This window comes from Marmota marmota, unplaced genomic scaffold, assembly GCF_001458135.2.
Source record: "Marmota marmota marmota unplaced genomic scaffold, marMar, whole genome shotgun sequence".
Taxonomy (NCBI): Eukaryota; Metazoa; Chordata; class Mammalia; order Rodentia; family Sciuridae; genus Marmota; species Marmota marmota.
The window spans coordinates 2,407,286-2,433,717 of NW_025999944.1; the positions used below are offsets into that span (position 1 = coordinate 2,407,286).

Consider the following 26,432-nt stretch of genomic DNA (forward strand, 5'->3'; position numbering starts at 1 on the left):
TATCCAAGAAAAAAACAAGACCACAAGAGTTTATGTAACTGATTTCTATTATTTTTGAAAAATTATAACAATTATTTCCTTATCTGATCAGTAAAATTTCCATCAAAGATGGTGCCTTCTTTTTTGGTGTGTATGGTGCTGGGAATTGAACCCAGGGGCCTTGCGTGTGACAGGCAAGCACTCTATCTACTGAGCTATATCCCTAGCCCAAGATAGTGCCTTCTTATCAGAGTTGGTACAATATTTCTCCCCCACAAATGTGGACTTCTAATTTTTTTTTTTTTTTTTTGGACAAGGGATTGAACCCAGAGGCGCTTAACCAGTGGAGCCATATCCCCAGAGCCCTCCACTGCACCCCTGCAGCTTTTTGGTACTAGGGATTGAACCCAGGGGTTCTCCACCACTAACCCACATCCCCAGCCTTTTTTGAGTCAGGGTCTTGCTAAGTTGCTGAAGCTGGTTTTTAACTTATGATCCTCCTGCCTCAGCCTCCCAAGCAACTGGGATTACAGGAATATACCACAGTGCCTGGCTAAACCTGGACTTCTAAAGAATCAATACACACAACTGTTTTACAATAATGGAAATAGATCTCTTAAAAGCCCATAGTTTAGGAGCTAGGGCTGTGGCTCAGTGGTAGAGTTCTTGCCTAGCACGTGTGAGGTACTGGGTTCGATCCTCAGCACCACATAAAAAATAAATACATAAAATAAAGATATTGTGTCCATCTACAACTAAAAAAAAAAAAAGTTAAAAAAAGCCCATAGCTTAGAAATGTAAATCATCTTTTAAAATGAAGATGTCTATGCAAACATGCATATTATGTATTTACAATATATTTGTTAATTATCTCCATTTTAAATTTCAAAATGTATACCACAATGAAACTCTTTATTCTTTATAATTAAAATAGACTAGTAAAAAAAATAAGTTGAAGATTCATGATGAGTTTTTAAGAAACAGCCAAATTAGCTCTTCATAGTAACATGCCTTCTTCTTACTTTTACTATTACACATTCTGAAATTTATAACAAGGTTTCCCTTACCTGATATGGACAAGGAATGTGATATTCTCTGCAGCGTTCTTGTATCCATGTTGTTTCCCAGATGCCACGGTAAGCTTGCTCATAAAAGTAGCATCCAATTACAACCAAGAGTGGTACCAGATAAAGAATGCTGAAAACACCAATCCGGATCATAAACTTCACTAATTTATCTTGGTTCTCCTTTTCTAATGGTATCTCAATTCGAACTCTGTTCAGAGATATAATGCCAGCTAAAAGGAGAGAAACCCCAACTACCACATACAGGCAGAGGGGAGCAAGAACAAAATATCTCAATGCATCAACATCGTAGAGGCCAACAAAACACACGCCACTAATATTGTCACCTTCAATTTTATTCATCGCTAAAAGGATGATAGTCAGAGTTCCAGGAATGCCCCATGCACTGGCATGAAATAGCAGTGCTTTCTTCTCAATGGCTTCACTACCCCACTTTGGCACAGCTGCTAAAAACCATGTGATGGTAAGAATTACCCACCACACACTGCCAGCCATTGTGAAAAAATAGAGTACCATAAAAAGCATGGTACAGGCTTTATTATGAGATCCTTGTGTCACTGTGGAAGCCTTATACTGTGCAGGACTGGATGCATTGCAGGCTACTCGGTCCTCAAGCAAAAACCCAATGAAGAAAATTAATGATACCATCATGTAGCAGACTGCATAAAATATAATAGGCCTTTCAGGATAGCGGAATCTTGTGACATCAATCAAAAAAGTTAAAAAAGTAAACAACGTTGCAGAGAGGCAAATGATTGAAATCAATCCTATGAAATAGCGGGCAAACGACAGTTCTTCTCTCCTGAAGTACATATTTGGACAAGGAGGTGAACAATCACGCACGTGTAAAAAAGAATAACCAAGATCAGGATCAATTTTCAACTCCCGGGGACACCAAAAACCATAATCTCTCTGCACTGCCACTGGAGCTCCTTCAGTTGGATCTCCAACTAGATTCAGATCCACAAGTCGAGGATATGGCTCATCACAATCTGGAAACCTAAAAAAACACAAGATGAGAACCAATTTTATTTACAGGGAAATGTACTGCCTCCTAACAATTTGGATTTCCAAGTTTAGAACCCATGACTTAGTTATTCCTATGTCCTTGGAGGGCAATTGTGGAAGTATCAATAAAGTAAATGGTGGTTATCTTGTTCATGGACCAATGAATCAGACATACCTGACCGCCCCCCCCCCCAAAAGACATGATTTTAAACTTAAATTTGTTTTACCTTCAAAATCAGTACTAATAAACAGCAAAATGCAGCTATATTATGAATAGTACAGAGTATTTAGGACACAGTTAAGACTGAATGATTGGCAAGTTTGGGGCCATCCTGGGCAATTCACAAAGACCCTGTTTCAAAATAAATAAAAAGGCTGGGCATAATGGTGCATGCCTGTAATTTCAGAGGCTCAGAATGCTGAGGCAGGAGGACTGCAAGTTCAAAGCCAATCTCAGAAGTTTAGCAACACCATAAGCAACTCAGCAAGACCCTGTCTCTAAATAAAATATTTTTTTAAAAAGGGCTGGGGATGTGGCTCAGTGGTTAAGCACCCCTAAAGTTAATCCCTGGTACAAAAAATTAAAAATACATAAATAAATAGAAATTAAAAGGGCTGGGGATGTAGCTCAGTGGCAGAGTGCTTGCCTACTACATGTGAGGCCCTGGGATCAATCCCCAGTTTAAAAAAAAAAGAACGAAAGAAAGAAAGAAAAAAATCCTTGCAAGTGGTTAAGTTTTTAGATCTTCTCTTTCCATTTCACATTCACTCTCTGCTTATCCTATTAACTAATTAAAGGGCTTCTAAGGTCTCTAATGTCACCTAGTTCTTTCCTACCATCCCCGATTTCTCCCTAATCCCCTGTAGTCTCTAATTCAGTTATTTTCACACTTCTATGCATATAAGAAAAACTTGGGGATTTTTAAAAATGCAAATTCTTAATCTCTACCACCACAAATCATATTTCAGAATGCTTGTGATTAAGGTTCAGAAATCTGTATTTTAATAAGTTTTCAAAGAAAAATGATCCACACACTTGATCCTCACACTAGGTGACAGACAAAACTTCTGTGACTAAGGACAACATTCCCACTAAGGACAACATTCCCATGAATTCCCTTCCTCTTCAAATTTTTTTGCCTTCAGACTCCCAATTACTGGCTATTTACTGTCTCATATGCATCAAATAGTTTCCAAGAAACTGTCACTAATGTAAAGTTTGCCAAATACTTTCATAATCATTGTTGATTAACATCTTAAAATCCTTTATTTTCTAATACAAACTATTTTCTTTTTTTTAAATTTTTTTTTGTAGTTGTACACAATAACTTTTATTTATTTTTATGTGGTGCTGGGGATTGAACCCAGGGCCCTGCACATGCGAGGTGAGTGCTCTACCGCTGAGCCACAACTTCAGCCCCACAAACTATTTTTTTCATGGGACTTGGAATTATAGGGTAATATTACAGAAGTTTGTTGTATTGATGTAGTATGCTGTAGCTAAGATAAACAAAACCAGGCCCTCCATCTTTGAGTTTAGAAAGAGACACAAACTTATATAAACACCACAAAATATACCAGTGTAATACATGAGATAATCAAAATCTATAGGATGTATAGAAGACCAGGATTAATTGGATCAGGGGAAAGGGTTTAATTAAAGACTTCAGAGAGCAAGTACCTCATGCAGGCTTTTGAATTAGCACCTCCCAGTATCAACAGCATGCCAATCAGTATTCTAGGAAGCAAATGCAAGCAAAGGAATGGATGCTTGACCAGGATGTGTTTTGTATCAATGAATGGCTTGTTACAGATGAGGTTAGAGAGGTATGCACATTGTAAAAATATGTGTGTATGCATGCTGATATAAAATTTACAACCATACAAAGTAAAGCTATTCATTTTCTACAGGTATATTTGTATCCACAAATGGTCAAGGAAATATATAAACTAGGACATCTCATAGGCACCTCAATCTTTAACCCTTCTAATATCAAACACTTGACTTCCATGCCTCAGGTTTCCTCATCCACAGTAAGTGGTGATTCCATTTTTCCTGTTGCCTTGGGGTTATCCTCGAAGTCCCTTCTTTCATTTATGTCACAATCTACCAGTAATTTCTGTCACTACTTTGCAATATATCCAGAATCTGACCAGTTCTCTTGTCCTCCACTGCTACTACCTAGTCTGAGACATCAGTACCACTTACTTAGACTTCTGGGGGCCATGTCCAAATTCCTCATTTCTACATGACAGCCAGAGCAAAAAATTTTTTTCTTTGTTGGCAGTGCTGAGGATCAAACCCAGGGCCTCCAGCATACTAGGTGAGTGTCTACCACTGAGTTGCATCCCCAGCCCCAGAGTGAACCTTTAAAGAAAAGCAACTTAAAAGTCCATAATCATGACTCTTCTGCTCAAAACCTCCTGGTTTCTCATCTCATTCAGAGTCAAATCCAAATTCCCTAGCAGCTATTATAGATCCTTAATCCCCAAACTTCTGATCTTATTTCCTTCCATTCTCCCTCACTCACCTGGCTCCATCCTCTTTGGTCTTCTATTCTCTGAATTTTCTAAGCATGCTTCCAACTTCAGAGCCTCTGCACTTACTACTGTTTCCTCTGCTCAGACTATCAGATATCTGTATCATTTGTTCTCTCACTTCATTTAGGTCCTTGGTCTAAAGCCTCCTTATCATAAGGCCTTCCCCTGAAGTCTACTTACCAACACCACCAGAATTTTAGCTCCATAAATACAGGGACTTAATTTTTGTTCATGGCTAATTATCAACATTAGAATAGTGTCTGGCACACCAAGACATTCACTTAATATTTGTTGCACTAATGGACATTAATTGAATATATTCATATAACCCTAATGCAAGTAATCAAAAAGATAACTAGGAGGAGTAAGGAAGACAGATTTGAGCTATATGAAAAAGGGGGCAGGGAGATCAGTTAGAATAGAATGAATTTTTAAAATAAACTAAAACAAATAAAGCCAGAAAAGTAATGAGAATAAGATATATGAAAACAGATAAAAGCAACAAAATTTATAACTGATTACATGTGGGGGTTGAAGTCAATGAAGGAAGAACAGAAAATGACTTCCAGGTTATTAAAAACAAAAAAGTGCCCAGAAATAAAATTTCAGGCATGCTGAAATGGAGATATGAGGCAAATTTGGATTACGATTTGCAACTGCTGATGGATATGCAAGTTTGGAACTTAGGAGGGAGATATCACGGTTACAGATACAGGTTTAAGAGTCAACAGCATACAAATAAAAGTTTAAAATTAGTGAAATTAGTTTCCAGAGAAAGCTGTAGAATCAAATAAAACAAGAGATAAAATTTGGGAAGCACCAATGTGCAAGTGACAGAAAGAGGAAGAAGATATAAGAAAGAAATTGAGAAGGACTGGTTTGAGATATAGCAGATCACACAAGATGGTCTAAATAATTTTCAGGAAAGCAGGATAGGCAGAGGTTGAGGGGAAGAAAGGTGAGATATGGGCTTGAAGTAAGCAATATAGATTTGGCACAGGTGTTAGAGGGGAAATGAACAGAAATTTTACAGACAAAGAGATATAGCTACAAAAATCAAATAGAATTGCTGTGGCTTGAGAATCATTAAGTAGATATCATAATTAACTTATAAAAATTGATTAGATCAGTCCATTTGCATATCTGAACAATCTCAAATGGAAAGAATGAGCTGAAATTGCAAACAAAAGTGCTATTTCAATATACAGATGACAAAGTTTGAGTGAAATAAAGAAATGAATGAGATTAGGAAGGACGCTATTTAGAATAAAAAATAAAAAGTCTGAGAATGTCCATAAAATTGAAGAATGGTGCTATGGCCTAAATGTCTCCCCAAAATCATGCACTGAAACTTAAACCCCACTGAGGTGGAGCCTTTGGGGGAAGTGATTAAGTCACAAAGGCAGAGCCCTCATGGATTCATGCCCTCAAAAAAAAAAGTTTGCCCCTCTTGCTCTGTTGACCTGCCATACCAGCACACCAGCTATTGCTAGATCACAAACACAATTACTTTTAAAAATGAAAGAGAAATCAGTATTGCTCTTAACAAAAACCTGGGAACAACACAAATGACAACAGGTGGCTAAATAGCTACAGTATATTACAAAGTCAACTATAGAATATTAGCTTTTAATTAGCTGTTAAGAGGAATGAACCAGACCAACAGATACAGATAGATACATGCAAAAAAAAAAAAAAAAAAGNTGTGGATGAGGAAACCTGAGGCATGGAAGTCAAGTGTTTGATATTAGAAGGGTTAAAGATTGAGGTGCCTATGAGATGTCCTAGTTTATATATTTCCTTGACCATTTGTGGATAGGTATATAATGTACTAAGTATAAAACCAAACGTAGAAATGCTTAACAACAAATTCACCCCTGGGAAGGAAGAAGGGTATGAGGTCAAGAGAATTACCAATAAAGAACCTCCAAATGTACCTACACTGTTTAACTTCTTAAATCTAAAATAAACATTACAAAATGTTAATACTGGACAAAGTTAGATAATCACAGGTACATAGGATTTCATCTTATTATTTTTTATACTTGAACTATTTCAGAATACAACAGGATACAACATTGTTCTAATGTTTACTCATACAAAACTATAAGAATGTTTAATAATCCTCAAATGTTTAGAAAATGCTTAGAAACACACCGCTGCATAATAACCAATGGAAGTCTATGATTTTCTTTTAAATTTATTTATTTATTTATTTTTAGTTTTCAGTGAACACAGCATCTTTGTTTTTATGGGGTGCTGAGGATCGAACCTGGGCCTCACGCATGCCAGGCGAGCGCGCGCTACCGCTTGAGCCACATCCCCAGCCCTCTATGATTTTCATACCTGCTGCATTCCATATCTTCAGGCCAAGGGACACCAAACATCTCCATGAGCTTCGAACACTCACTATAGGCCCGCTGACACAGCCTACGACAGGGAAGTGTGACACGTCCATATTCCATACAAATAGGAGCATAGAGTGCACAGAGAAATGGCCGGAAATCCCGAGAACAATCCAGATTCACCATTGGGTGGAATGGCTATGAAAATAAAATTGAATAATTAGATAAAGAACTGTATACAAGTTAAAGCTTTTATAATATTTCAACTTTCATTTTTACTCATCTTGAAAAAAAGATTATTAAAAACTTCTAAAGAGGAGTTTTGATTTTGTTTTGTTTAAATAAAACCCTTTTAACTCTACCCCTGAAAATTCTGATTTGGTTAAGTCTGAGGTATACACCAGAATATATTTTTCAATTAATATACATTAAATGGAAAGAGAGGACAAGCACTAAAAGAAGAAAAAAGAGGGAAAAGGCAAGAAGTTATACACAGTGTTTATTTGCGATCCTCCTGCAGCCTCCTGAGTCACTGAGATTATTAGCATGCACCACGCCTGACTTAACTTAAAATTTATCAAAGATTTCATTATGAAACTATAAAATTTTTTTTAAAAAAGAGAAAATTTTCAAGACCTAGGGGAAGGTGAAGGGTTCTTAGAAATGAAACCAAAACCACAATTCATAATTTAAAAACAAATTTGGTAGACTGGACTTCATTAGAATTGAAAACTTTTATTCTCCTAAAGACCATGTTAAAAGGATGAAAAGGCAAGTTATGAACTGGAATAAACTATTTCCAAATCTTATATGATATCAAAGATTTGTATACAGAATATATAAAGAACCCTCAAGACTCAAATTTAAAAAAAAAAAAAAGATCCACTTGGAAAATGAGTAAAAGATGGATATATGAATGACATATAAACACCTAGATATGTTCAACATCATTAGACATTAGAATAATGCAAATTAAAACCACATGATATATTATTACAGAGGAAATTTTTTTTTTTTTATTACAGAGGAAATTTAAAAAAATTAGTTATAATACCAAATAGTGGAAAGAAAGCAGATCTCTCATATATTACTGATGGGAATGTAAAATGTTATGACCACTATGGAACACAGTTAAAACAATTTCTTAAAAACCCAAACATATGCTTACCATACAATCCACCAATCACATTCCTGAGCATTTCCCAGAGAAATGAAAAGTTATGTTCATACAAAAACCTGTCCACAAATATTCATTGCAGCTTTATTTGTAATAGCAAACTGCTAGAAACAACCCAAGTGTCCTTCAGTGGGTAAATGGTTAAACTAATTGTGGCACATCTGTAAAATGGAATATTATTCAGCAATTAAAAGCAAAAACTTGAGACATGTGACAACTTGAATGGATATAAAAAGCATTATACTAAGAGAAAGAAGCCAATCTCAAAAGACATCCTTTGAATATGATCTCCAAAAAGCATGCTAGAAAATTATCATTGTTACAGGATTAAGACATGGGCCTTTTAAGAGGTGAGTAGGCTCTGCACGTTCTGCCCTCATGAAAGGATTTATGCTGTTACTGTTAAGTTATTGCAGGACTGGTTCCTTATAAAAGAATGAGTTTGACCCCCTTTCACAAATACGTGTGTACCTGTTCTCTCACTGCCCCTTTTTGACCTTCCACTTCTGCCGTGGCATAAACATAGCAAGAAGACTCTCACCAGATGTCAGCACATTGATCTTGGACTTCCCAGACTCCAGGACCATGAAAAAATAAATTCTTCTTTATAAATTACTCAGCCTCTGTTACAGCAGCACAAAATGGCCCAAGACACAAGTATACAACATTCTTGATATGACAAAATTTAGAGAGGAAGAACAGATTAGTGGTTGATGGGATTAGGAAAGGGGAAGAAAAAAGAGGAAGCACGAGAGTGTTCCTTGGAGGTGACAGAACACTCTGTATCTTTATTACAGCAGTAGCTACAGAAATCTATGCATGTGCTAAAATGATAATGACCAGAACTGTACATGTACACACACACGCACACACACAATTATACACAGACAATAAAAACACCTAAAAACTGATGAAATGTGATAAGGTCTATAAACAGAATCAACTTCCTGGTTTTGATAGTATATTATAGTTACATAAAATGGTAAGAATGGGGCAGGAAACAGACAAGGGTACACAGAATGTCTGTACTATTTTTGCAACTTCTGGTGAATCCAAAATTATTTCAAAATTAAAAGTTGAAGAGACATTACATTCACATGCTGATATATGTACATAATTCATATACTTATGCACATGAATGATTTCAGTCTTCAACTTGTTTGGTACTACCAATTTGTAAAATATCAAACAATAAGATATCATGACGTTAATATGTTAACCAAACTTCCATCTGGGAACCCCATCATGAATTACAAAATTGCCATAAATGACTATTTTGTGCTGCATGCACTGAGCCTAAAGCTACGAGTTTATGCTTTTGCTAATTACTAGCTTAAAGTACTTTGGGCTGTATCTTAGCATTTACTGACACTGTAGGACAGGAATTGCTGAAAAAGCCTTATACGCTTACCTCATTTCAAATCAATCAGCTAAAGTTCTCTTTTTCTTACAATTCCATAAGGGATACTATTAAAACTAATCTCATTCTATGATACACATGTAGAAAATAAGGCATAGAAACTTTGGCATTCTTATCCAGTCCTTATACTTAACCAATTTGTTCTACTTAACTTACATTTTAGTTTTCTCTTAAAAAGCAAAACAAAACATAAACCTCAAAATCGTAATGCTGGGTAAAAGAAACCAGACAAAAATGTAGATGCTATAATTCCATTTATATAAAACTCTAGAAAATGAAAACTAATTCATAATGACAGAAAACAGATCACTGATTTGCTTTGGAACAGTGAGCAGAAAGAAGGATGGACTACAAAGGAACATAAGGAAGCTTTTGACGTGGCAGAAATGTTCTGTACTTTGTGGTGGTGGTATCACATGCTTGGTCAAAAACTCATGGAAGTGAACACTTTAAGAGTGCAGCTTATCATGTACACACCTCAACAAAGCTGTATATAAAAACAAATCAAAATTAATACTTTTCAAATAAGCAAATTGCCTTGATTTTAACTTTACCAACAATTTTAAACCACAACAAAATCAAAATTAAATTGGTAACCTGGACACTTAAAAGTCAATAACAAGTACATAACATAAAGAATACTATTAAAGTTCTATGAAGTAGAAGAAGAGAACTTTAGCTGACTGAATTTTAAAGGTTCTTACTATTTCCCTAAACAGTAATACTTTTGTTCAATAAATCAAGACCAGGGTATAAGAAGTTTACAAACTAGAAAGTAACTTTCTAAAATTAAATTTCTGGTTTCTACAACAAAGGTGCACTACATGGAACCTTGCATTCTTTGTTCAAATTCAAATCAACCAAGCCTTTGTGCTCCCATTCATTCTTCTTTCAAATTTCCATTCCTGTTACCATAGAAACCTGCTAGCTGACAAACCTCCAAGCATAGCAACAACCCAAGCTTAGGAAGGGGTGTGAAAAGGGGACAGAGTCAAAGGCCAAAATTTGACTCAAGAGAATCAGAATTCCAACCTTTGTCACTTTACAAAGGGTATGGTAACCATGGAAACTGCACCCTACTGAGTTTGGGAATATTATGACTAAATTCACTAACTGAGAAATCGAATGTGGAATTGCCTTGAAAATTAAAAAATGGTATTCATAGCTATTTCAGATTCAAATTAGAGTAAGAAATTATTTGAAAACAACTTTTTAGAATGACTTTAAGCAAATAAAATAAAAGCTTAAAAACTCCCTTTCTGGAACAATAGTCTCTAATGAAAAAAGGTCTAAAACTTTATTACTTTGCATCTACAAAATAATCCTCTAATCTTAGAATTTTTTCTCCTAACCTTAATTTTTAAGTGTCCTATGACAGTGTGTAAGTACTTTCCAAAAGTCTTTCAGTGAGTTGGTTTTGTAGAATTCACCACTATCACAGGAACTATTCACCTTCATACTCAGTCCATAAATTTGACTTTTTTTAGGAAGTAAACTTTTAATATTTCCAATATCATGGAGAATCCTAAATTATGGCATGTCTTTTTTTTATATAGATTTATCCCCAGCCCATTATTTAATCAATAGGTTTTTTTTTTTAAAGAGAGAGAGAGAGAGAGAGAGAGAATTTTAATATTTATTTTTTAGTTTTTCGGCAGACACAACATCTTTGTTTGTATATGGTGCTGAGGATCGAACCCGGGCCACACGCATGCCAGGCGAGCACGCTACCGCTTGAGTCACATCCTCAGCCCATATGGCATGTCTTAAAAATAAAACTTTGCAAACCGAATTTCACTACTTCTAATAATTTAATTTAAAACAAGTAATTTTGCTGGAGACAGTGGTATATATCTATAATCCCATAGTCTCAGGAGGCTGAGTCAGGAAGATCCCAAGGTCAAGGGCAGCTTCAGCAACTCAGCAAAACCCTCATCAACTTAGCAAGACACCATTTCAAAATAAAAAAATAAATACTGCTGGGGATGTAGCTGAGTGGTTAAGTAAAGCACCCCTGGATTTGATACCCAGTACCAATAAAGATAAAAATAAATTAAAAATAAGGAAAATTTTTTTTAATATTTTTTATTTTTTAGTTGTAGTTGGACACAATACCTTTATTTCACTTGTTTATTTTTGTATGTGGTGATGAGGATCAAACCCAGGGTCTCGCACATGCGAGGCAAGCGCTCTACCGCTGAGCCACAATCCCAGCCCAGGCAAATTATTTTTAAGGTAATTCCTTTAAACTGATTTGTCACACTAAAAAAATGAATAAAAATGTTCAAAAGCTGATTTTTTTTCCCCCTAAAATCAGGTGCAAATAATTCTCCACTACTTGTGGAGTACATTTTTTCAATTTAGAAACAACTTCATTCTGGTTGGTTTACTCTGATCACAAAACAGGCTTCTAAAGACCCTTCAGAGTTAAGGAATGTAGCTCAGAGATAGAGTGCTTGCCCAGAATGCCCAGAATACCCAGAATTATTGTTACACGAGGTACATTATACTAGTCTCTTAAAAAATAAACAACAAACCCTATCTGAATTTTAAAGTCCAATTGACCATCTACAACTTAAAGCCTCCACATGATCCTTCTCTTTGAAAGCACTTCATGCCTTTTTTTTTTAATATTTTTTTTTTTAGAGAGAGAAAGAGAATTTTTTAATATTTATTTTTCAGTTTTTGGCGGACACAACATCCTTGTTTGTATGTGGTGCTGAGGATTGAGCCCACTTCATGCCTTTTGTAACACCAAGTTCTTCCTTACACTACAGTCATTCAATCAAAATATATTTAATGAATACTATGTCTTAGGCGCTGCCCTGAAAGAGGAACAAAACAGGACAGTTCAAATTTTTAAAACTAAAACGTCCTTACTAATATTAGTGTTTTAAAAGCACAATGTATGGGCTAGGGGTGAAATTAAGTATAGAGCACATGTTTATTAGCCTGTACTAGGCCCTTGGTTCAATCTCCAGCACCAGCTGTGTAGTGGTGGGGTGGAGATGGGGAAGTACAATATGTTTCATACAGAAAAATAAGAAAAAGCCACTAGAAGGTAGGGCTGTAACTCAGTGGTAGAGCATTTGCCTAGAATGCATGAGGCTTGTGTAAAATCTCCAATACTGAAAAATGAAAAAGAAAGAAAAAGAAAATACAAACATTAAATGAAGAACATAGCAAACACAAACTGTTAATTCAGAAATAACCACAGTTGGTCTTAATGGAAATCCTACCAGATCACTTACTCTACATGAACATGAATATACTTTTTTCAACAAAACCAGAATGATACACACACTTGGATACCCAAGTGTGTGTGTGTGTGTGTGTGTGTGTGTGTGTGTGTGTGTTTTGGTACCAGGGACTGAACCCAGAAGCTCTTCAACACTGAGCCACATCCTCAGACCTCATTATAAAATTATTTTGAGAGAAGATCTCAATAAATTGTTTAGGACCTCTCTTAAGTTGCTGAGGCTGGCTTTGAACTTGCTATTCTCCTGCCTCAGCATCCTAAACTACTGGGATTAAAGGCACCCCTAACCTGGCTACCATTGACTTTTCTTCTTCTTCTTCTTTTTTAATATTTTTTTTAGTTGTAGATGGACATAACATTTTTATTTTTATTTATTTATTTTTATATGGTGCTGAGGATTGAATCCAGGACCTCGCGCTTGCTAGGCAAGCACTCTACCTACCACTGAGCTATAAACCCAGCCTCTACCATTGACTCTTTTTTTTTCTTAAGAGAATTTTAATATTTATTTTTTAGTTTTTGGCGGACACAACATCTTAGTTTGTATGTGATGCTGAGGCTCGAACCCGGGCCACACACATGCCAGGCGAGCGCGCTACCGCTTGAGCCACATCCCCAGCCCTACCATTGACTATTTTTTTAAAAAACATTTTTTTAGTTGTAGATGGGCTCAATACCTTTATTTAGAAAATTGAACTTAGTGCCTCACACATGCAAAGTAAGCACTCTACCACTGAGCCACAACCCCAGTCCACCACTGACTCTAAACAGTGAATTGAGTACAAAAGAATTTTGACATAAGCCTAGAGAAGGGAAAATTCTGTTCTGTTGTTCCTTTATTTAATTATACCAGTTATAAATGCAAACACAATGCTGAAAGCTTCAAGTCACTTTGAAAAATAAGAAAAAGTGACATACTAGTGTTCACAAACGTGTAGTAACTTAGTATTATAATAACATCACCATCCTCATCAAACTTCTATTTCTAACCCCATAAGATTAAGAGTTTAAGTATAACACAATCTTGACCACCGTCACCTCTAAAGGATTTACAGTGAAATTAATTCAAACATTTATTTAGCATCTATTATGTGTGAGGCTCTATGTTAAGCATTTACTATGTGTAAGTCTCTATATTAAATACTAGAGATAGAAAGATGAACATGGACAAGCTCTGCTTCCAAAAAGTTGAAATTCTACTAGGAAGAATAAAAATATAAAAAAATTCTAACATAATAATGCACACATCAGAACAGGGGTACATATAAAGCATACTGGTAAGTGTGGAGGAAAGAACCATAGACTTTGAACATCCTAGGTTTCAAAGAAGCAACAACAAAAACAGGTTTTGAAAAGTAAATGAGAGATCACCAACAGGAATACTGGAATAGCCTTCATGGCAAAGACAGCATTTACAAAAATTTGGTAGGTTCAAGTAATGCTAAGACATTCTGTGCAATTGTGATGAACAGCTTCTGAAGAGAATAATAAGGCTAGGAGAAACAGTGAGAGTTAACTTGTGAACATCTATCATGCTTTCATCTTCTGGGTAGGCACTGCTATTTTAAAAAATAATTTTCATATATCTCATTTGGTACTTGTAATCAATTTCAATTTAATGGGTTGATACTTAACCCTATTTAACTATGTCCCACTTTCAACTCAAAGAAAGTACAGATTAGGAATCCATTTAAACAATGTGAGAAGATCCAACCTCTTGTGAATAATCAAGTCTAAAATAATTCAGATTTTATGATTTCTCTCATTCTTGGTATGCCTAGCTTACTGTTCCAGATGGGCTTAAAGCCTGGGCTTGCTAATGCTATAGCTAGGGAACTATCTTTCAGTTTATCTAGTCTCCAGTGAGCTGGGACTGTTTGCTCTAATTACTTGCTCCTGGTAAAAGTTAGCAGACATATCCAAAGTTCCAAGATCAGCAGAGAGAGAGATGAAGAGGTGTCATCAGCAGCTATGCACATGTCGTGCTGTCCAATGAGTTTCCATGTCTTTTGCTATTACAGAAACTTTACACTCTTAAACTGTTTCAGGATTCTTTTCTTCCTATCAGGGGCATCATGATCCTAATATGACAACCATGCAATAAGCAAGTATCTCCAACACTGCTTCAAATCATTGGAAATTTTCTCTTAGAAACTACTGCCCCCTTAGGAGCTCTCCTCACACTGCAAAATCTAGTTTGAAATTCAAACAGAGGCGTCCACTGCCCATAAAAAATCTAGACTTTTTTGATCATATGTGAGAAGAGGTAGAGAACGCCTACCAGACCATCATTATGAATGCCCCATGAACCTACAACTAAAGATACAAGTTCATTTAGAAAAAGAATTTGGAATAGAATTTACATTTGCAGATCACCTATTGTGTACTATGTGTTGTGCTACTTCATAAATCACAGTTGTTATTATTGCCTTTCACATATTAAGAAAACAAGGTTCAAGAATGTTTAGTAACTTGTCCAAAGTCTTAAGCTTACTGCACAGCAGAGCTAAAAGTTGAACGCAAGTTAATATAAAAGCTAGGGGCTAGGGTTGTGGCTCAGTAGTAGAGCTCTTGCCTAGCACGTGTGAGGCACTGGGTTCAATTCTCAGCACCGCATATAAATAAATGAATAAAATAAAGGTCTACCAACATCTAAAAAATAAATAAGAAAAAAAACCAGCTTCATGCCTAGTTTCTTACTACCCTATTTGCTTTATAAAAGTTATAACTTACAATGATACTAGAAACAAAGGTATTTCTAACTCAATTTTTGGGGGAGAAAAATCTATAACTTTAATACATAACAAAGACTACCATGGCTGGAGCTAATTTTCTGTATTTAACCAATACCCCCTTGTCACATAACCTAACCTGACAATCTATACCAAATCTCTCTGTTCACCAGTTAGACCTTATGTAGTCAGAGGAAGAGCAGAAAATATTTTCTAAAACATCTTCAAGTATTTTGAATATATAAGAGATGCCCCTCACACTGCAAAATCTATGAATAATAATCTACAAAATTTCCCAGATTTATTTTAATCTACTTTGAAATAACATTTGACTTTTATTATACAATGAAAAATTCCAAAACGTGTACGCTGCATTTGCTGAAAGCACAGTGCAAATGGATTAAAGGCAAAAGTATAAGACATTCTCTCTAAATTATACTATCTATATAGCATATTAATATGAGAATATGGAAAAATGGCAAAAACTATCATAGAGTATTTACAGTACTTTATAGATGTATTTTTATTTTACATTACAAAAGCCTGAGTGATCTTATTTTATAAAGAAAGAAACTATGGTGGGAAAATTCATATTAACTTGTAACACTGCTAGAAAGTAGTGAAGCTGTAATTCAAACCTATGTTGTCTAACTCCAAAGCTCCTTACCACCACTGTTTACTGCCTCCCAGTTCTTACCTGGCACGTATATCTGTGTCCTCAATTCTAAAACCATTACAGAGTCACAAACACATATTTAAACCTATCATTAACTACAACCATTAATTTGTCAGTTTCTAAAGTAAAATCATTAAGAAATGCCTAAAAATTACTATTAAAAAATTCAAATAAGACAAAAATTTCTCATAAAATCTGAGAAATCAATAACAGAAAATCCGTATAACAAATTTTTTTTTAATTGAGAGTTGTTCTTACACTGATATGAACATGGTATGACCAGGAAATCATCTTGAATATTTAAAAAAACTCAATGATTGTTAAGTTTAAAGGCAGAACAAAAGAACTCATTCTTTAAAAAAAAATCACATTATATTCAATACTTAATGACTTAACTATGCATGTTATTATAATATGCTCTTTATCTGAAGTTTTTATTAGCCAAATAAGAGGGATGATAAGAGGGATGTAATCATGTTATAACTTAGACAATTTTAAACTTCTGAATGACTATTATCTCCCATATTCTAGTGTTTCAAATTTCTTTGTAAAAGTATAATGTCTGGAAAGTAAATCTGGAGTAGCATTCCTATATAGGAATTCTTCAATCCATCAGACTGAACCAAAATTTATAAATTTTTATATGCACATGAAATAGTTTAAAATAGCATATTTTCCTATTATTCATCAAACACATTAGATGACAGGGTAATATCATTTTCTGAGATATGTTAAAGGACAGATCAAGTCTTACCTCCATTGCTAAAGCTGCTGTCTGTTGATCATAATGATTCAGAAGGTTAGGCATGAAGGTAGTGTTATAAGGCAAATCCTGGCACATCCTCAACGTAATAGGTTCACAAGAAAACAAACTGTGCCCACTTATATGCCCCACAAACATAGTCAAGAGCCAAAGAGAGAAGACCATCCAACTCATAGCCATTCTTCCTTGATCTGAATGAAATTCAGATGATCAGGCCTACTCAGTATGTATTTTAGATCAATATACACCTGCAGGTCTCAGCTTGAAAGTACTTCTTCTATATCTTACTGTTAAGTTCTTCAAAAGTTAAATACTCTTTGTACCATCAGTGGTTTGTTAGCTTGGTCTCACAAAAGGCATTTGTTTTTGGTTTCACAACACAGGCAAATGACATCATCTTGTCTCTTCTTTTCGTTTTATTACATAGGGCACATTTGGCCAACATATCAAGTTGATCAACCACATTCCCAAATCACAGATTCCATCTTAGGAGAAGAGCTATTTCTTCCTTTGATTGAAATATCTGAAAGAATTATTTAAAAAATGGGAGAAATTAGTCACTACCTCTCAAAATATTGTGCACTTAACATTAAAATGTTTGTTTAGACATCATACTGATCTAATAGATAAAATCACGGGTACCTCACAAAAATACAATATAGTTTTTCTACTTTATCATTTGTGCTATAGATATGCTAAAACTGTCCTTAAATAGCATTTAACAAACAAATTTGATTTTCTTCCTTCAGTTGCTTATAGAAACACATGGTTTAACTTCTTGTCCATAGAGGCGATCTTTCATTTGTCTCAAGATATAACGGATTCACTTTAAAAAATTCTTATGCTTTTGTCCTAAGTTTTACTTAAACATTTGTTGTACCCTAAATAATTGAATTTAAAATTTATTATGTGTTTTAATCATTAATAGTACAGTTTTTACATGAACTGATTTGGCAGAAGGGATCTGTGAAAGGTTTGAAAAATAAAACAAAAGATAAATTTAAGCCTCTTATAACTATGTGAACATAACATATCATTTAACGTCTATGAACCCATAATTTTTCTTCCTGGAAATGTTCCACCACCACTTTTCTTACAAGATGATATATGAGTGAATTATGAGATAATGCATGCAAAAGTACTTTATAAATAGTAAAACATTATAAAACATTAGGTATTTTTATTACTGAATTACAGTTGATTAAGATGCTACCTCTCGGGCTGGGGATGTGGCTCAAGCGGTAGCACACTTGCCTGGCATGCGTGCGGCCCGGGTTCGATCCTCAGCACCACATACAAACAAAGATGTTCTGTTCGCCAAAAACTAAAAAATAAATATTAAAATTCTCTCTAAAAAAAAAAAAAAAAGATGCTACCTCTATCAACCAATAATGAACTGACAAATAGAAGGTTCTAAAAGTAATATGAGTAATTTTCTCAACACTATATCATCTTTTTAGATAGCACAAAAATTTAAAACCAGAGATACAGACCTTGAATTACAAACATTTAATGAACAGCCATTACACACAGCCAGGCTCCAGAGAACAGAAATCATCCCTAAAATAGGAATGATTCCCAGTTATCATTTCCACTGAGCTTTAGAATCTCTTGACTTTGCCTCTACTTTCCCAAGGTGACAATACATGTGATGCTCAACTGGTGCTGAAAAGAATGTGCATGGAGCAAGTGTGGTATGAAAAAAGCATATTCTAAGCTATTCACATTTGATTTGGTTTAGCAATGATGCTAACTTTGTTTTCATTAAATTTTGTTTCTTATGCACTGGATATTCTTGTGTTTCTTATAGGCGGCCAAAGTTAAGAAAACATGAGAAATTCAGATTCAGATATTCCTAGAGACTCAGGTTAACAGGACAACTAAAATACTAACTCAAATAGCCATGAGAGCTTACAACTTGAGACCTAAAAACCAGCTTAGCTTGAGCAGTGAAAGAATTTGTCCTTCAGCACTGATTATCAATGCTTGGGACCTCTGTATCGCCAGCTCCAGGTAGAAAAGTATTTGGAGAAAACAAAACAGTGGCTCAATCTTCCAAATTTCTAGAAGATGGTCTTAAATGATGGAAGGGAAAAGGAAGTCTTTGGTCTCTAGAATTAGACACACTAAGGTTGTTTAAGGTCCTGCTCAAAAAGTCTAAATCTCTTTATACTTTAAGCCAGAGATTTCTGTGACAGATTCTTGGTCTTTTTTTTTTTTTCTTTCTTTCTCTCCTTTAAGATAATCCCAGAAATGTTGAGATCTGGCTACAGAAAAACTGATATTAAACATAAAAACATGTTTAAGCTTAATTACCTCGAAGCATGGTACTGATTATGCATATTATTAATTGTCAAATAATTGTTGAAAGCTTTATTTGATTATAGATTAAAACATCTATGTAAGTTCAGTCTTTGTAGTTTATTGCCTGTGCAGCATGTTTATCTACTTGCAAGTAAAAAAAAAAAAAAAAAAATTAAGGGAACATTGCTCCCTATTGGCTATAAATACTACAAAACCAAGAATTTCAACATTTCATTTAAACTAGTCTCTTTTTCAAGCATTTATGGGTTCATATGGTTAAAAGAAGACTAATTACATAAAATTTGAGGAAGAAATTAAGTAATACCTTTTTGCATTTTTAAAACCACATGAAATATGTCCTTATTCTTCTACTTACTTCATTTATTTTACTTGATTTCTTCTCAATTATTCCTTTTGCCTTACTTGTAAGTGATGCTTCTGACCTTCTTCTTCTTTTTTAAAATATTTTTTTAGTTGTAGATGGACACATTCCTTTATTTATTTTTATGTGGTGCTGAGAATTGAAGCCAGTGCCTCACACATGCTAGGCAAATATGCTCTACCACTGAGCCACAATCCCAGCCCAGCTTCATGTGGGCTTATGTGTTTCCTTATGTATTACAATGTCCAAATCACTTACATAAAAATGCTTTTTAGAATTTCTTTTATTTTTTAACTTATACATTTTATTTTTTAGTTTTTAGTACTAGGTATTAAATCCAGGGGCACTATTACTGACCCTTTCTTAAAAATTTTTATTTTGAGACAAAATTGTCCAGGCTGGCCTTGAACTTGTGATCTTCTTGCCTCAGCCTTCAAATAGCTGGGATTACAGGGATGCACCACTGCACCCAGTTTCAAAATACTTTTGCAAATCTTTAAAACTACAGAAAGACAATAATCTTAATATGGTAAGACTGTAGTTCATGATTATTACAAAGGGGTGGAGGGAACAGTGGAATGCAGTGAGAAAAAAGCAAATAGGCAGATTAAAGATCTTAGTAAAGAATTTTCATTACATTAATACATTAATAATAAAGAATGCAAGCATGAGATAATGTTTTTTTGCTAATCAAATGGGCAAAAATAAACACAATACAGGAGAGAGTATAAGGAAAAGAAATTTTCAACTACTTTCAAAAGCAATGTAAATTAATTGACACTTTAAGAAATGACTACTTATATTAAAAGTACTTAAAATGTGCATAATTTGATTCAGCAAATCTATTTTATAATTTATTCTAAGAAGATAAACACATGAGTATAAGCTGGGCATGGCGGCACATGCCTATAATCCCAGTGGCTCAGGAGGCTGAGACAGGAGAATCACAAGTTCAAAGTCAGCCTCAGTAACTGGCGAGGCGCTAAGGAACTCAGTGAGACGTCTCTAATAAAATACAAATAGGGCTGGGGATATGGCCCAGTAATCAAGTACCCGGAGTTCAATCCCTGGTACCAAAAAAAAAAAACAAAACCCAAACACACGAGTGCACGATGCGAAATTAAATTTTATCATAACACTGTTTACAACAAAAAACTGTAAACAGGGGCTGGGGTTGTGGCTCAGCGGTAGAGCGCTTGCCTAGAGCGTGTGAGGTCCTGGGTTTGATCCTCAGCACTGCATAAAAATAAATAAATAAAACAAAGGTATTAAAAGTAAACAACCTTAGAGTCTACCAATAAGGAATTAACCAAGGGCTGGGGATGTGGCTCAAGCGGTAGTGCACTCGCCTGGCATGCATGTGGCCTGGGTTCGATCCTCAGCACCATGTACAAACAAAGATGTTGTGTCCGCTGAAAAATAAATAAATATTAAAAATTCTCTCTCTCTCTCAAAATAAAAAAAGGAATTAACCAAATAAATTATGTTATAATTGCATAATAGAATATTATATAGTTACTAAAAATAAAGAGCCTGACTGCAGTATGTTATTTAATATGAGCAAGGTCTTATGTTAAATCCCCAGCACTAGTACTCCCCAACAAAAAAGATAGACCTATATTTATTGACATGATAATATTATGACAATGAGTAAAAAATAAATAAATAAAAAGTAGTTTACAAAACATATATATACATGTACATACATACGTATAAAACCCATTTTGTTAGAAAAATATGTGCATGGACTATAATAAAACTATTTCAATTATTTAAAAATAATATACAGTAGAATGAATGTGCATATATGATTACATGACCAGTGTAATTTTATATCATGTACAATCAGAAGAATGAGAGGTTATAGTCCGTTTATGTATGATATGTCAAAATGCATTCTAATGTCATGCATAACTAATTACAACAAATAAAAAACAAATAAAAAATTTTACCTGAATAATATAAATGTTCTATGTAATTTTATAAAAGAATCCATGTTACATTATTTCATATATGGAAAAATTAATTGCAAAATCTATAAATGTGTTCTGACTAGCTGACAAGAATAAATACTAGCTGAATAGATTATTGGTTGCTAATTAAAGCAATAAGCCAAGGTACACACTACCTGTCCTACTATGGGTAATAAGCAAAAATGTGATGATCAATTCAGTATGATTCAAAACTTTTATTTTTCAACACTGGAAAAAAGTCAGATCACCTATTAACTAAATCAAATGGAATACACATTATTAAAAACTTCTCATACATATTTCAAATTGTTCCTCAATAACATAATGAAACAACTGCTTCTAATGAGGATTATATGAGTATGCCACTTTTCCTAAGGGATGGTCATCCATGAAAAAGCTCTAAATTAAAGTTCCAGACCTATAAGACACAGAGAAGATTCTGGACCCAAAAAGATCTTGCCAAAATATAGCAACTCATTAATAGCTGTTTAGGGCTTTCTTACTGATATTATCATATTCTTAAATTTCGGAAATCTGTAGCATTTCAATTGAATAAAGGGACCTACTGGGTTAATAAAACCCAATCGAACAATTTCAGGCATCAAGGGCCAGGCAAAAATGAATGCTATAAACCAGGTAAGGTGGTATATGCCTCAAATCCCAGCAATTGGGAGGCTGAGGCAGGAGGATCACAAATTCAAGGCCAGCCTTAGCAACTCATCATGACCTTCAACAACTTAGCAAGACCCTATCTCAAAATTAAAAGTAAAAAGAGGTAAGGATGTAACTCAGTGAGTAAAGTGCCCTTGGGTTCAATACCCCAGCACACCCCACCCCACCCCACCCCCCAAAAAAAGAAAAGAAAAAGTGAATGCTGTGACAATAATTGGTCATGAACTAGCTATGGAAAAAGAGACATTTTTACTTTTCCACAGAACAATATAAAATATGTTGAAAACTATTAAGTTACTTGGTTAACATCACATCAGAAAATAAAAAGGACTACAGTTGGGCATGTAGCTCAGAGGTATAGGGGCTTGTCTAGAACGTACAAATCCCTGGGATTATTTCCCATTACAGTGAGGGGAGAGAAAGAAAGAAAGAAAAAAAAAGAAACGACTAGATACTTTAAACCTATGTGTTCCTATTTTTATGAATGTTAACATCAGGAATCTGATATTCCCCAATTATCTATCAGTTTTCTTTTGATGATTAAAAAGTAAAAGCTCTATATTGGTCAAATTATATTATTATGTTTTATGCATGAACAAATATATAACAACAAATCTCATCATTATGTGCAGCTATAAAGCAATTTGTGCACCAATAAAAAAAAAATGGGGAAAAAGAAAACCCTTAAAATAAGATCAGCTAAATATTTGTCCTGAAGGACAGCAATAAATGCAACTTTGGAAGACTATCTTCCAGGGTGGCAACAAAGCCATACGCAAAGAACTCACGTGGGAAAAGCAAGAGGTAGCAACTGTGAAGGGGAAAGCAGGCTGAATCCCCGAAGAAACTATGAGAAAAGTGGACCCTAAGGGTACGTCAAGGATGTCTGGCAACAAAAGACTATGTTCAGCAAGGCTATTTCAACAACAATTTCTTTAAAGAAAGGGACCCATTTCATCATTCTTGGTTTAGATTTCATTTTCCTGACACCCTGTAAATACAGGTAAAATTTTTCATTTTTAATTCAGAAATATCATCCAAAGTTTGTCTCAAAGTAAATGTTGAATTCACAATAGCTACCATGGGAAAAGGAAAGATATTGTCTTTCAGACAGGTTTTCTAAGAATGCATTACAAGGATTGGCAATGACTACCTCTAAATAATAGTTTCTTCTCTGAAGGATTTTATTGTCTTATTAGAAAGTTTATATAGCTTCTTACTTAATTCATAGAATGTAGATTCCTATTAATCTCACAGTGAATATTCTTTTCTGACCTACCTACTACACTTAATTTTTGAAGTCCATCTTGTCATCTGATTACAACAATCTAATTTTTCAATCCCCATGAAAAACAAATACATTTAAGATTCAGAATTAAAATAAATGGTATGCACCAAAATGCAGTCCCATTTACAAATTATTAAATGCAAAGACTGAAGACAGCATAGGAGCTTTTAAAATTAATCTGAAAATAAACTAAGTTAAAAGATGGATAGATTCTGGTCTAAAAAAAAAGGGTTGAAATTCTAGCCCAGCTTCCTTTGCAATTAAAATCTGTTCATCAGAAAATTCTTAGAATTTTCATTAGAAAGTATCAAGTCCCTGTTTCCTCCTCCTTAGCAAGGTTGGATGGTTTGTATGCCCTGCTTACAAAAGTATTTCAGTTAAGATAACATTTGAGGATCAGATTTTTTTGTTATGCTTAGTTGCCCAGTTATATTCATCTCATATTTCATTTGCAATGCATTTCTTGGAGCACCAAACTTTCAATAGTTTACCAAACTTTCACTAGTTCTCAGTATAATTAACTAGAACGCCAAATGAGGGAATTCCTTTTTGTCACAATAGTTAAAACTCTTTCCTAGCCAGTAAAGAGCTGTTACTCTTCAAACATTTATTCATACCCTTAAGAAATACCACTTCTGAAAACCTTATTTTCTTTTCTCAAAACTTGGATGAGCATCTTTTCACCAATCTAGACTGAAAAATTTCTCCAGTGTGTATTTTTTAAAATATTTTTTTAGTTGTAGATGGACACAATATCTTTATTTTTACTTATTTAGTGTGGTGCTGAGGATGGAATCCAGGGCCTCACTCTACCACTGAGCCACAATCCCAGCCCTCCAGTATGTATTTTTGAAGTCATTTTTAAAAATATGCCTTATTGCTTTTTTTGTACAGAGCTGTAGCTTTAAGCAGCCATAATTCTAGAGTTTGGGCGGGGGTAAAAACAAAAAAACAAAAACCTTGAGGATAACGCCATTCTCCCCTACTAAAGAGGTTTTCGGCCTCCTGTCTCCTAAAGAAAATAAAGTCAATAACAATCTTACATCAATGAACCAACAGCTCAAGATGTTTTGAGTATAAAATCTTATATTTTTACTAACTAATATTAAATGTAAATTGGGTAGATAATTTTTCTGTAGGTCAAGTGGGAAACAGACAACCTATTGTGAGCAAAAAAAACTCTCTCCTTCCCCAATGATAAAGCTTTCACATTATACTACACAAAGAATGTGCACTTGGCTCTTAAATTCTTGTCAACCCTCACTACTTCAAGTACCTCAATCAGAAATCCCCCCTCCAAAAAAATCCACCTAAATAACTCAAAGCACACAATAAAGCTCAAAGAAATATAGTAGAAGATGAGAAAAGGAATGAAAGCACCTAAGATTCCATGGTCCTTTCTTCTCCTTTTATCAACAGGACAGTGTTACAGCTTTGAGAAAGTGATGGAGATAGAAAATATTAGTAGTGGATGAGGAAAAAGAAGTAAGAAGAAAGAGAGGGTATGATGGTAGGCATTATTAACAATTTACTTATTTTCTGAATAGCTTCAAAGCTTTGGGGGCTTGGGGGGGGGCATGTTATTTTACTAATAAGAGAAGGGCTGTTTTTTGCTTATATTTTATCTTAGGTCCACAGAGTCAAGCTTTTACACCTACTTCTTTCCTAACTGAAAGATTCCTAACAATCTTTTTAGCTTTATTCTGTGGTTTGGTAGTTCAAGTAGATGTTTTTGTTTCCTGGAGGAAAAGGATTATATTGATTTGCTTAAAAGCAAAGGTGGAAGGATTATCGTCAGGAGTACCTCCTTTATAATAACAGAACTAAGGATTTATCTATTTCTTTCCAGCCTAGAATGCGACCAACATACCACTAAGGGATTAAAAAAAAAAAGCTGAGGAGGGAGGTAACATCCTCCATGTCAGCTGGGTCTTTGTTTCCTTTCTCCTATGTATTGGTTTTGCAAAGTAACCCATTCCAGTTATAAATATTCCAGGTCTATCAAAACCACTTTTCTAACACAAAATTGTTTGAAGTAAGGTGTGATATCGTACACCTGGGATCCCAGCGACTCCAGAGGCCGAGGCAGGAGGATCACAAGTTGGAGGCCAGCCTGGGGCAACTCAACTAGACACTATCTTAAAAAATAAAAACTTTAAAGGGGGGGGGGGGCGGCTAGGAATGTTGGTTATCGGGAAAGTGCCTGCCTAGCAGGTATGAGTCCCTGAGTTCAATCCCCAATACAATTTCAAAAAAATATTTTGTTAGAATACTTGTACATGCAGTTGGTCTGCTCTGCTGCTGCAGCTACCTAAATTTCAAAAGGAAGCCAAAATTCAAACCCTCATTTTACAGTGGATAAAACCCCGACCTTCTTCATAATATTTTTCAAGTTTATATCTGCTCCTCCGCCTGGAAAAAAAAATGGCATGCACTTTTGTTTCTTTTAATCCCTTTCTAGAAAAAGAAAAGGAAAAAAGCCCTCTTTCTCTTACAGGAGGAGGCAGCTAACCCCCAGACTCTAAGATACCAAAGGACTCTAGGATGATGTTTACGTTTCTGGAATGACACAAGTCCACTTCAGGCTGCTCGCTGGCTCGCTCGCTCGCTCGGCGCCTTTATTTCGGAGGCCATGTGTTCCTGACCCAGCGGCACCCACCCCGGGGCAAACGCACCGCCGTGCCAGGGGCACCCGGGAGGCACGGGGGGCACAGACTTTGCAAACTGGTGGCTGGGAGGGACAACTTTTCGGCTCGGGACAGAATGGTCGGCCCCGAGCTAACGCGAGCGGGGCCGGGCAAGAGCGACCGCGCGCCCGGCGGGCGGGC

General features: G+C 35.1%; 1 protein-coding gene across 1 annotated transcript in view; it reads right to left on the reverse strand.

The window, feature by feature from the left end:
* Fzd3 (frizzled class receptor 3) overlaps positions 1–19,800 on the reverse strand; it is a 64,801-nt gene extending 45,001 nt beyond the window's left edge. Inside the window, exons 1-4 of the mRNA XM_015499428.2 lie at positions 19,666–19,800; positions 16,977–17,508; positions 6,960–7,156; positions 1,047–2,064 (exon numbers count right to left, since the gene is read on the reverse strand). Of these exons, the coding sequence (XP_015354914.1) occupies positions 1,047–2,064; positions 6,960–7,156; positions 16,977–17,165 (1,404 nt within the window). The 5' untranslated portion in view covers positions 17,166–17,508; positions 19,666–19,800. The remainder of the gene's footprint in view (positions 1–1,046; positions 2,065–6,959; positions 7,157–16,976; positions 17,509–19,665) is intronic.
* Positions 19,801–26,432: the final 6,632 nt, after the last annotated feature.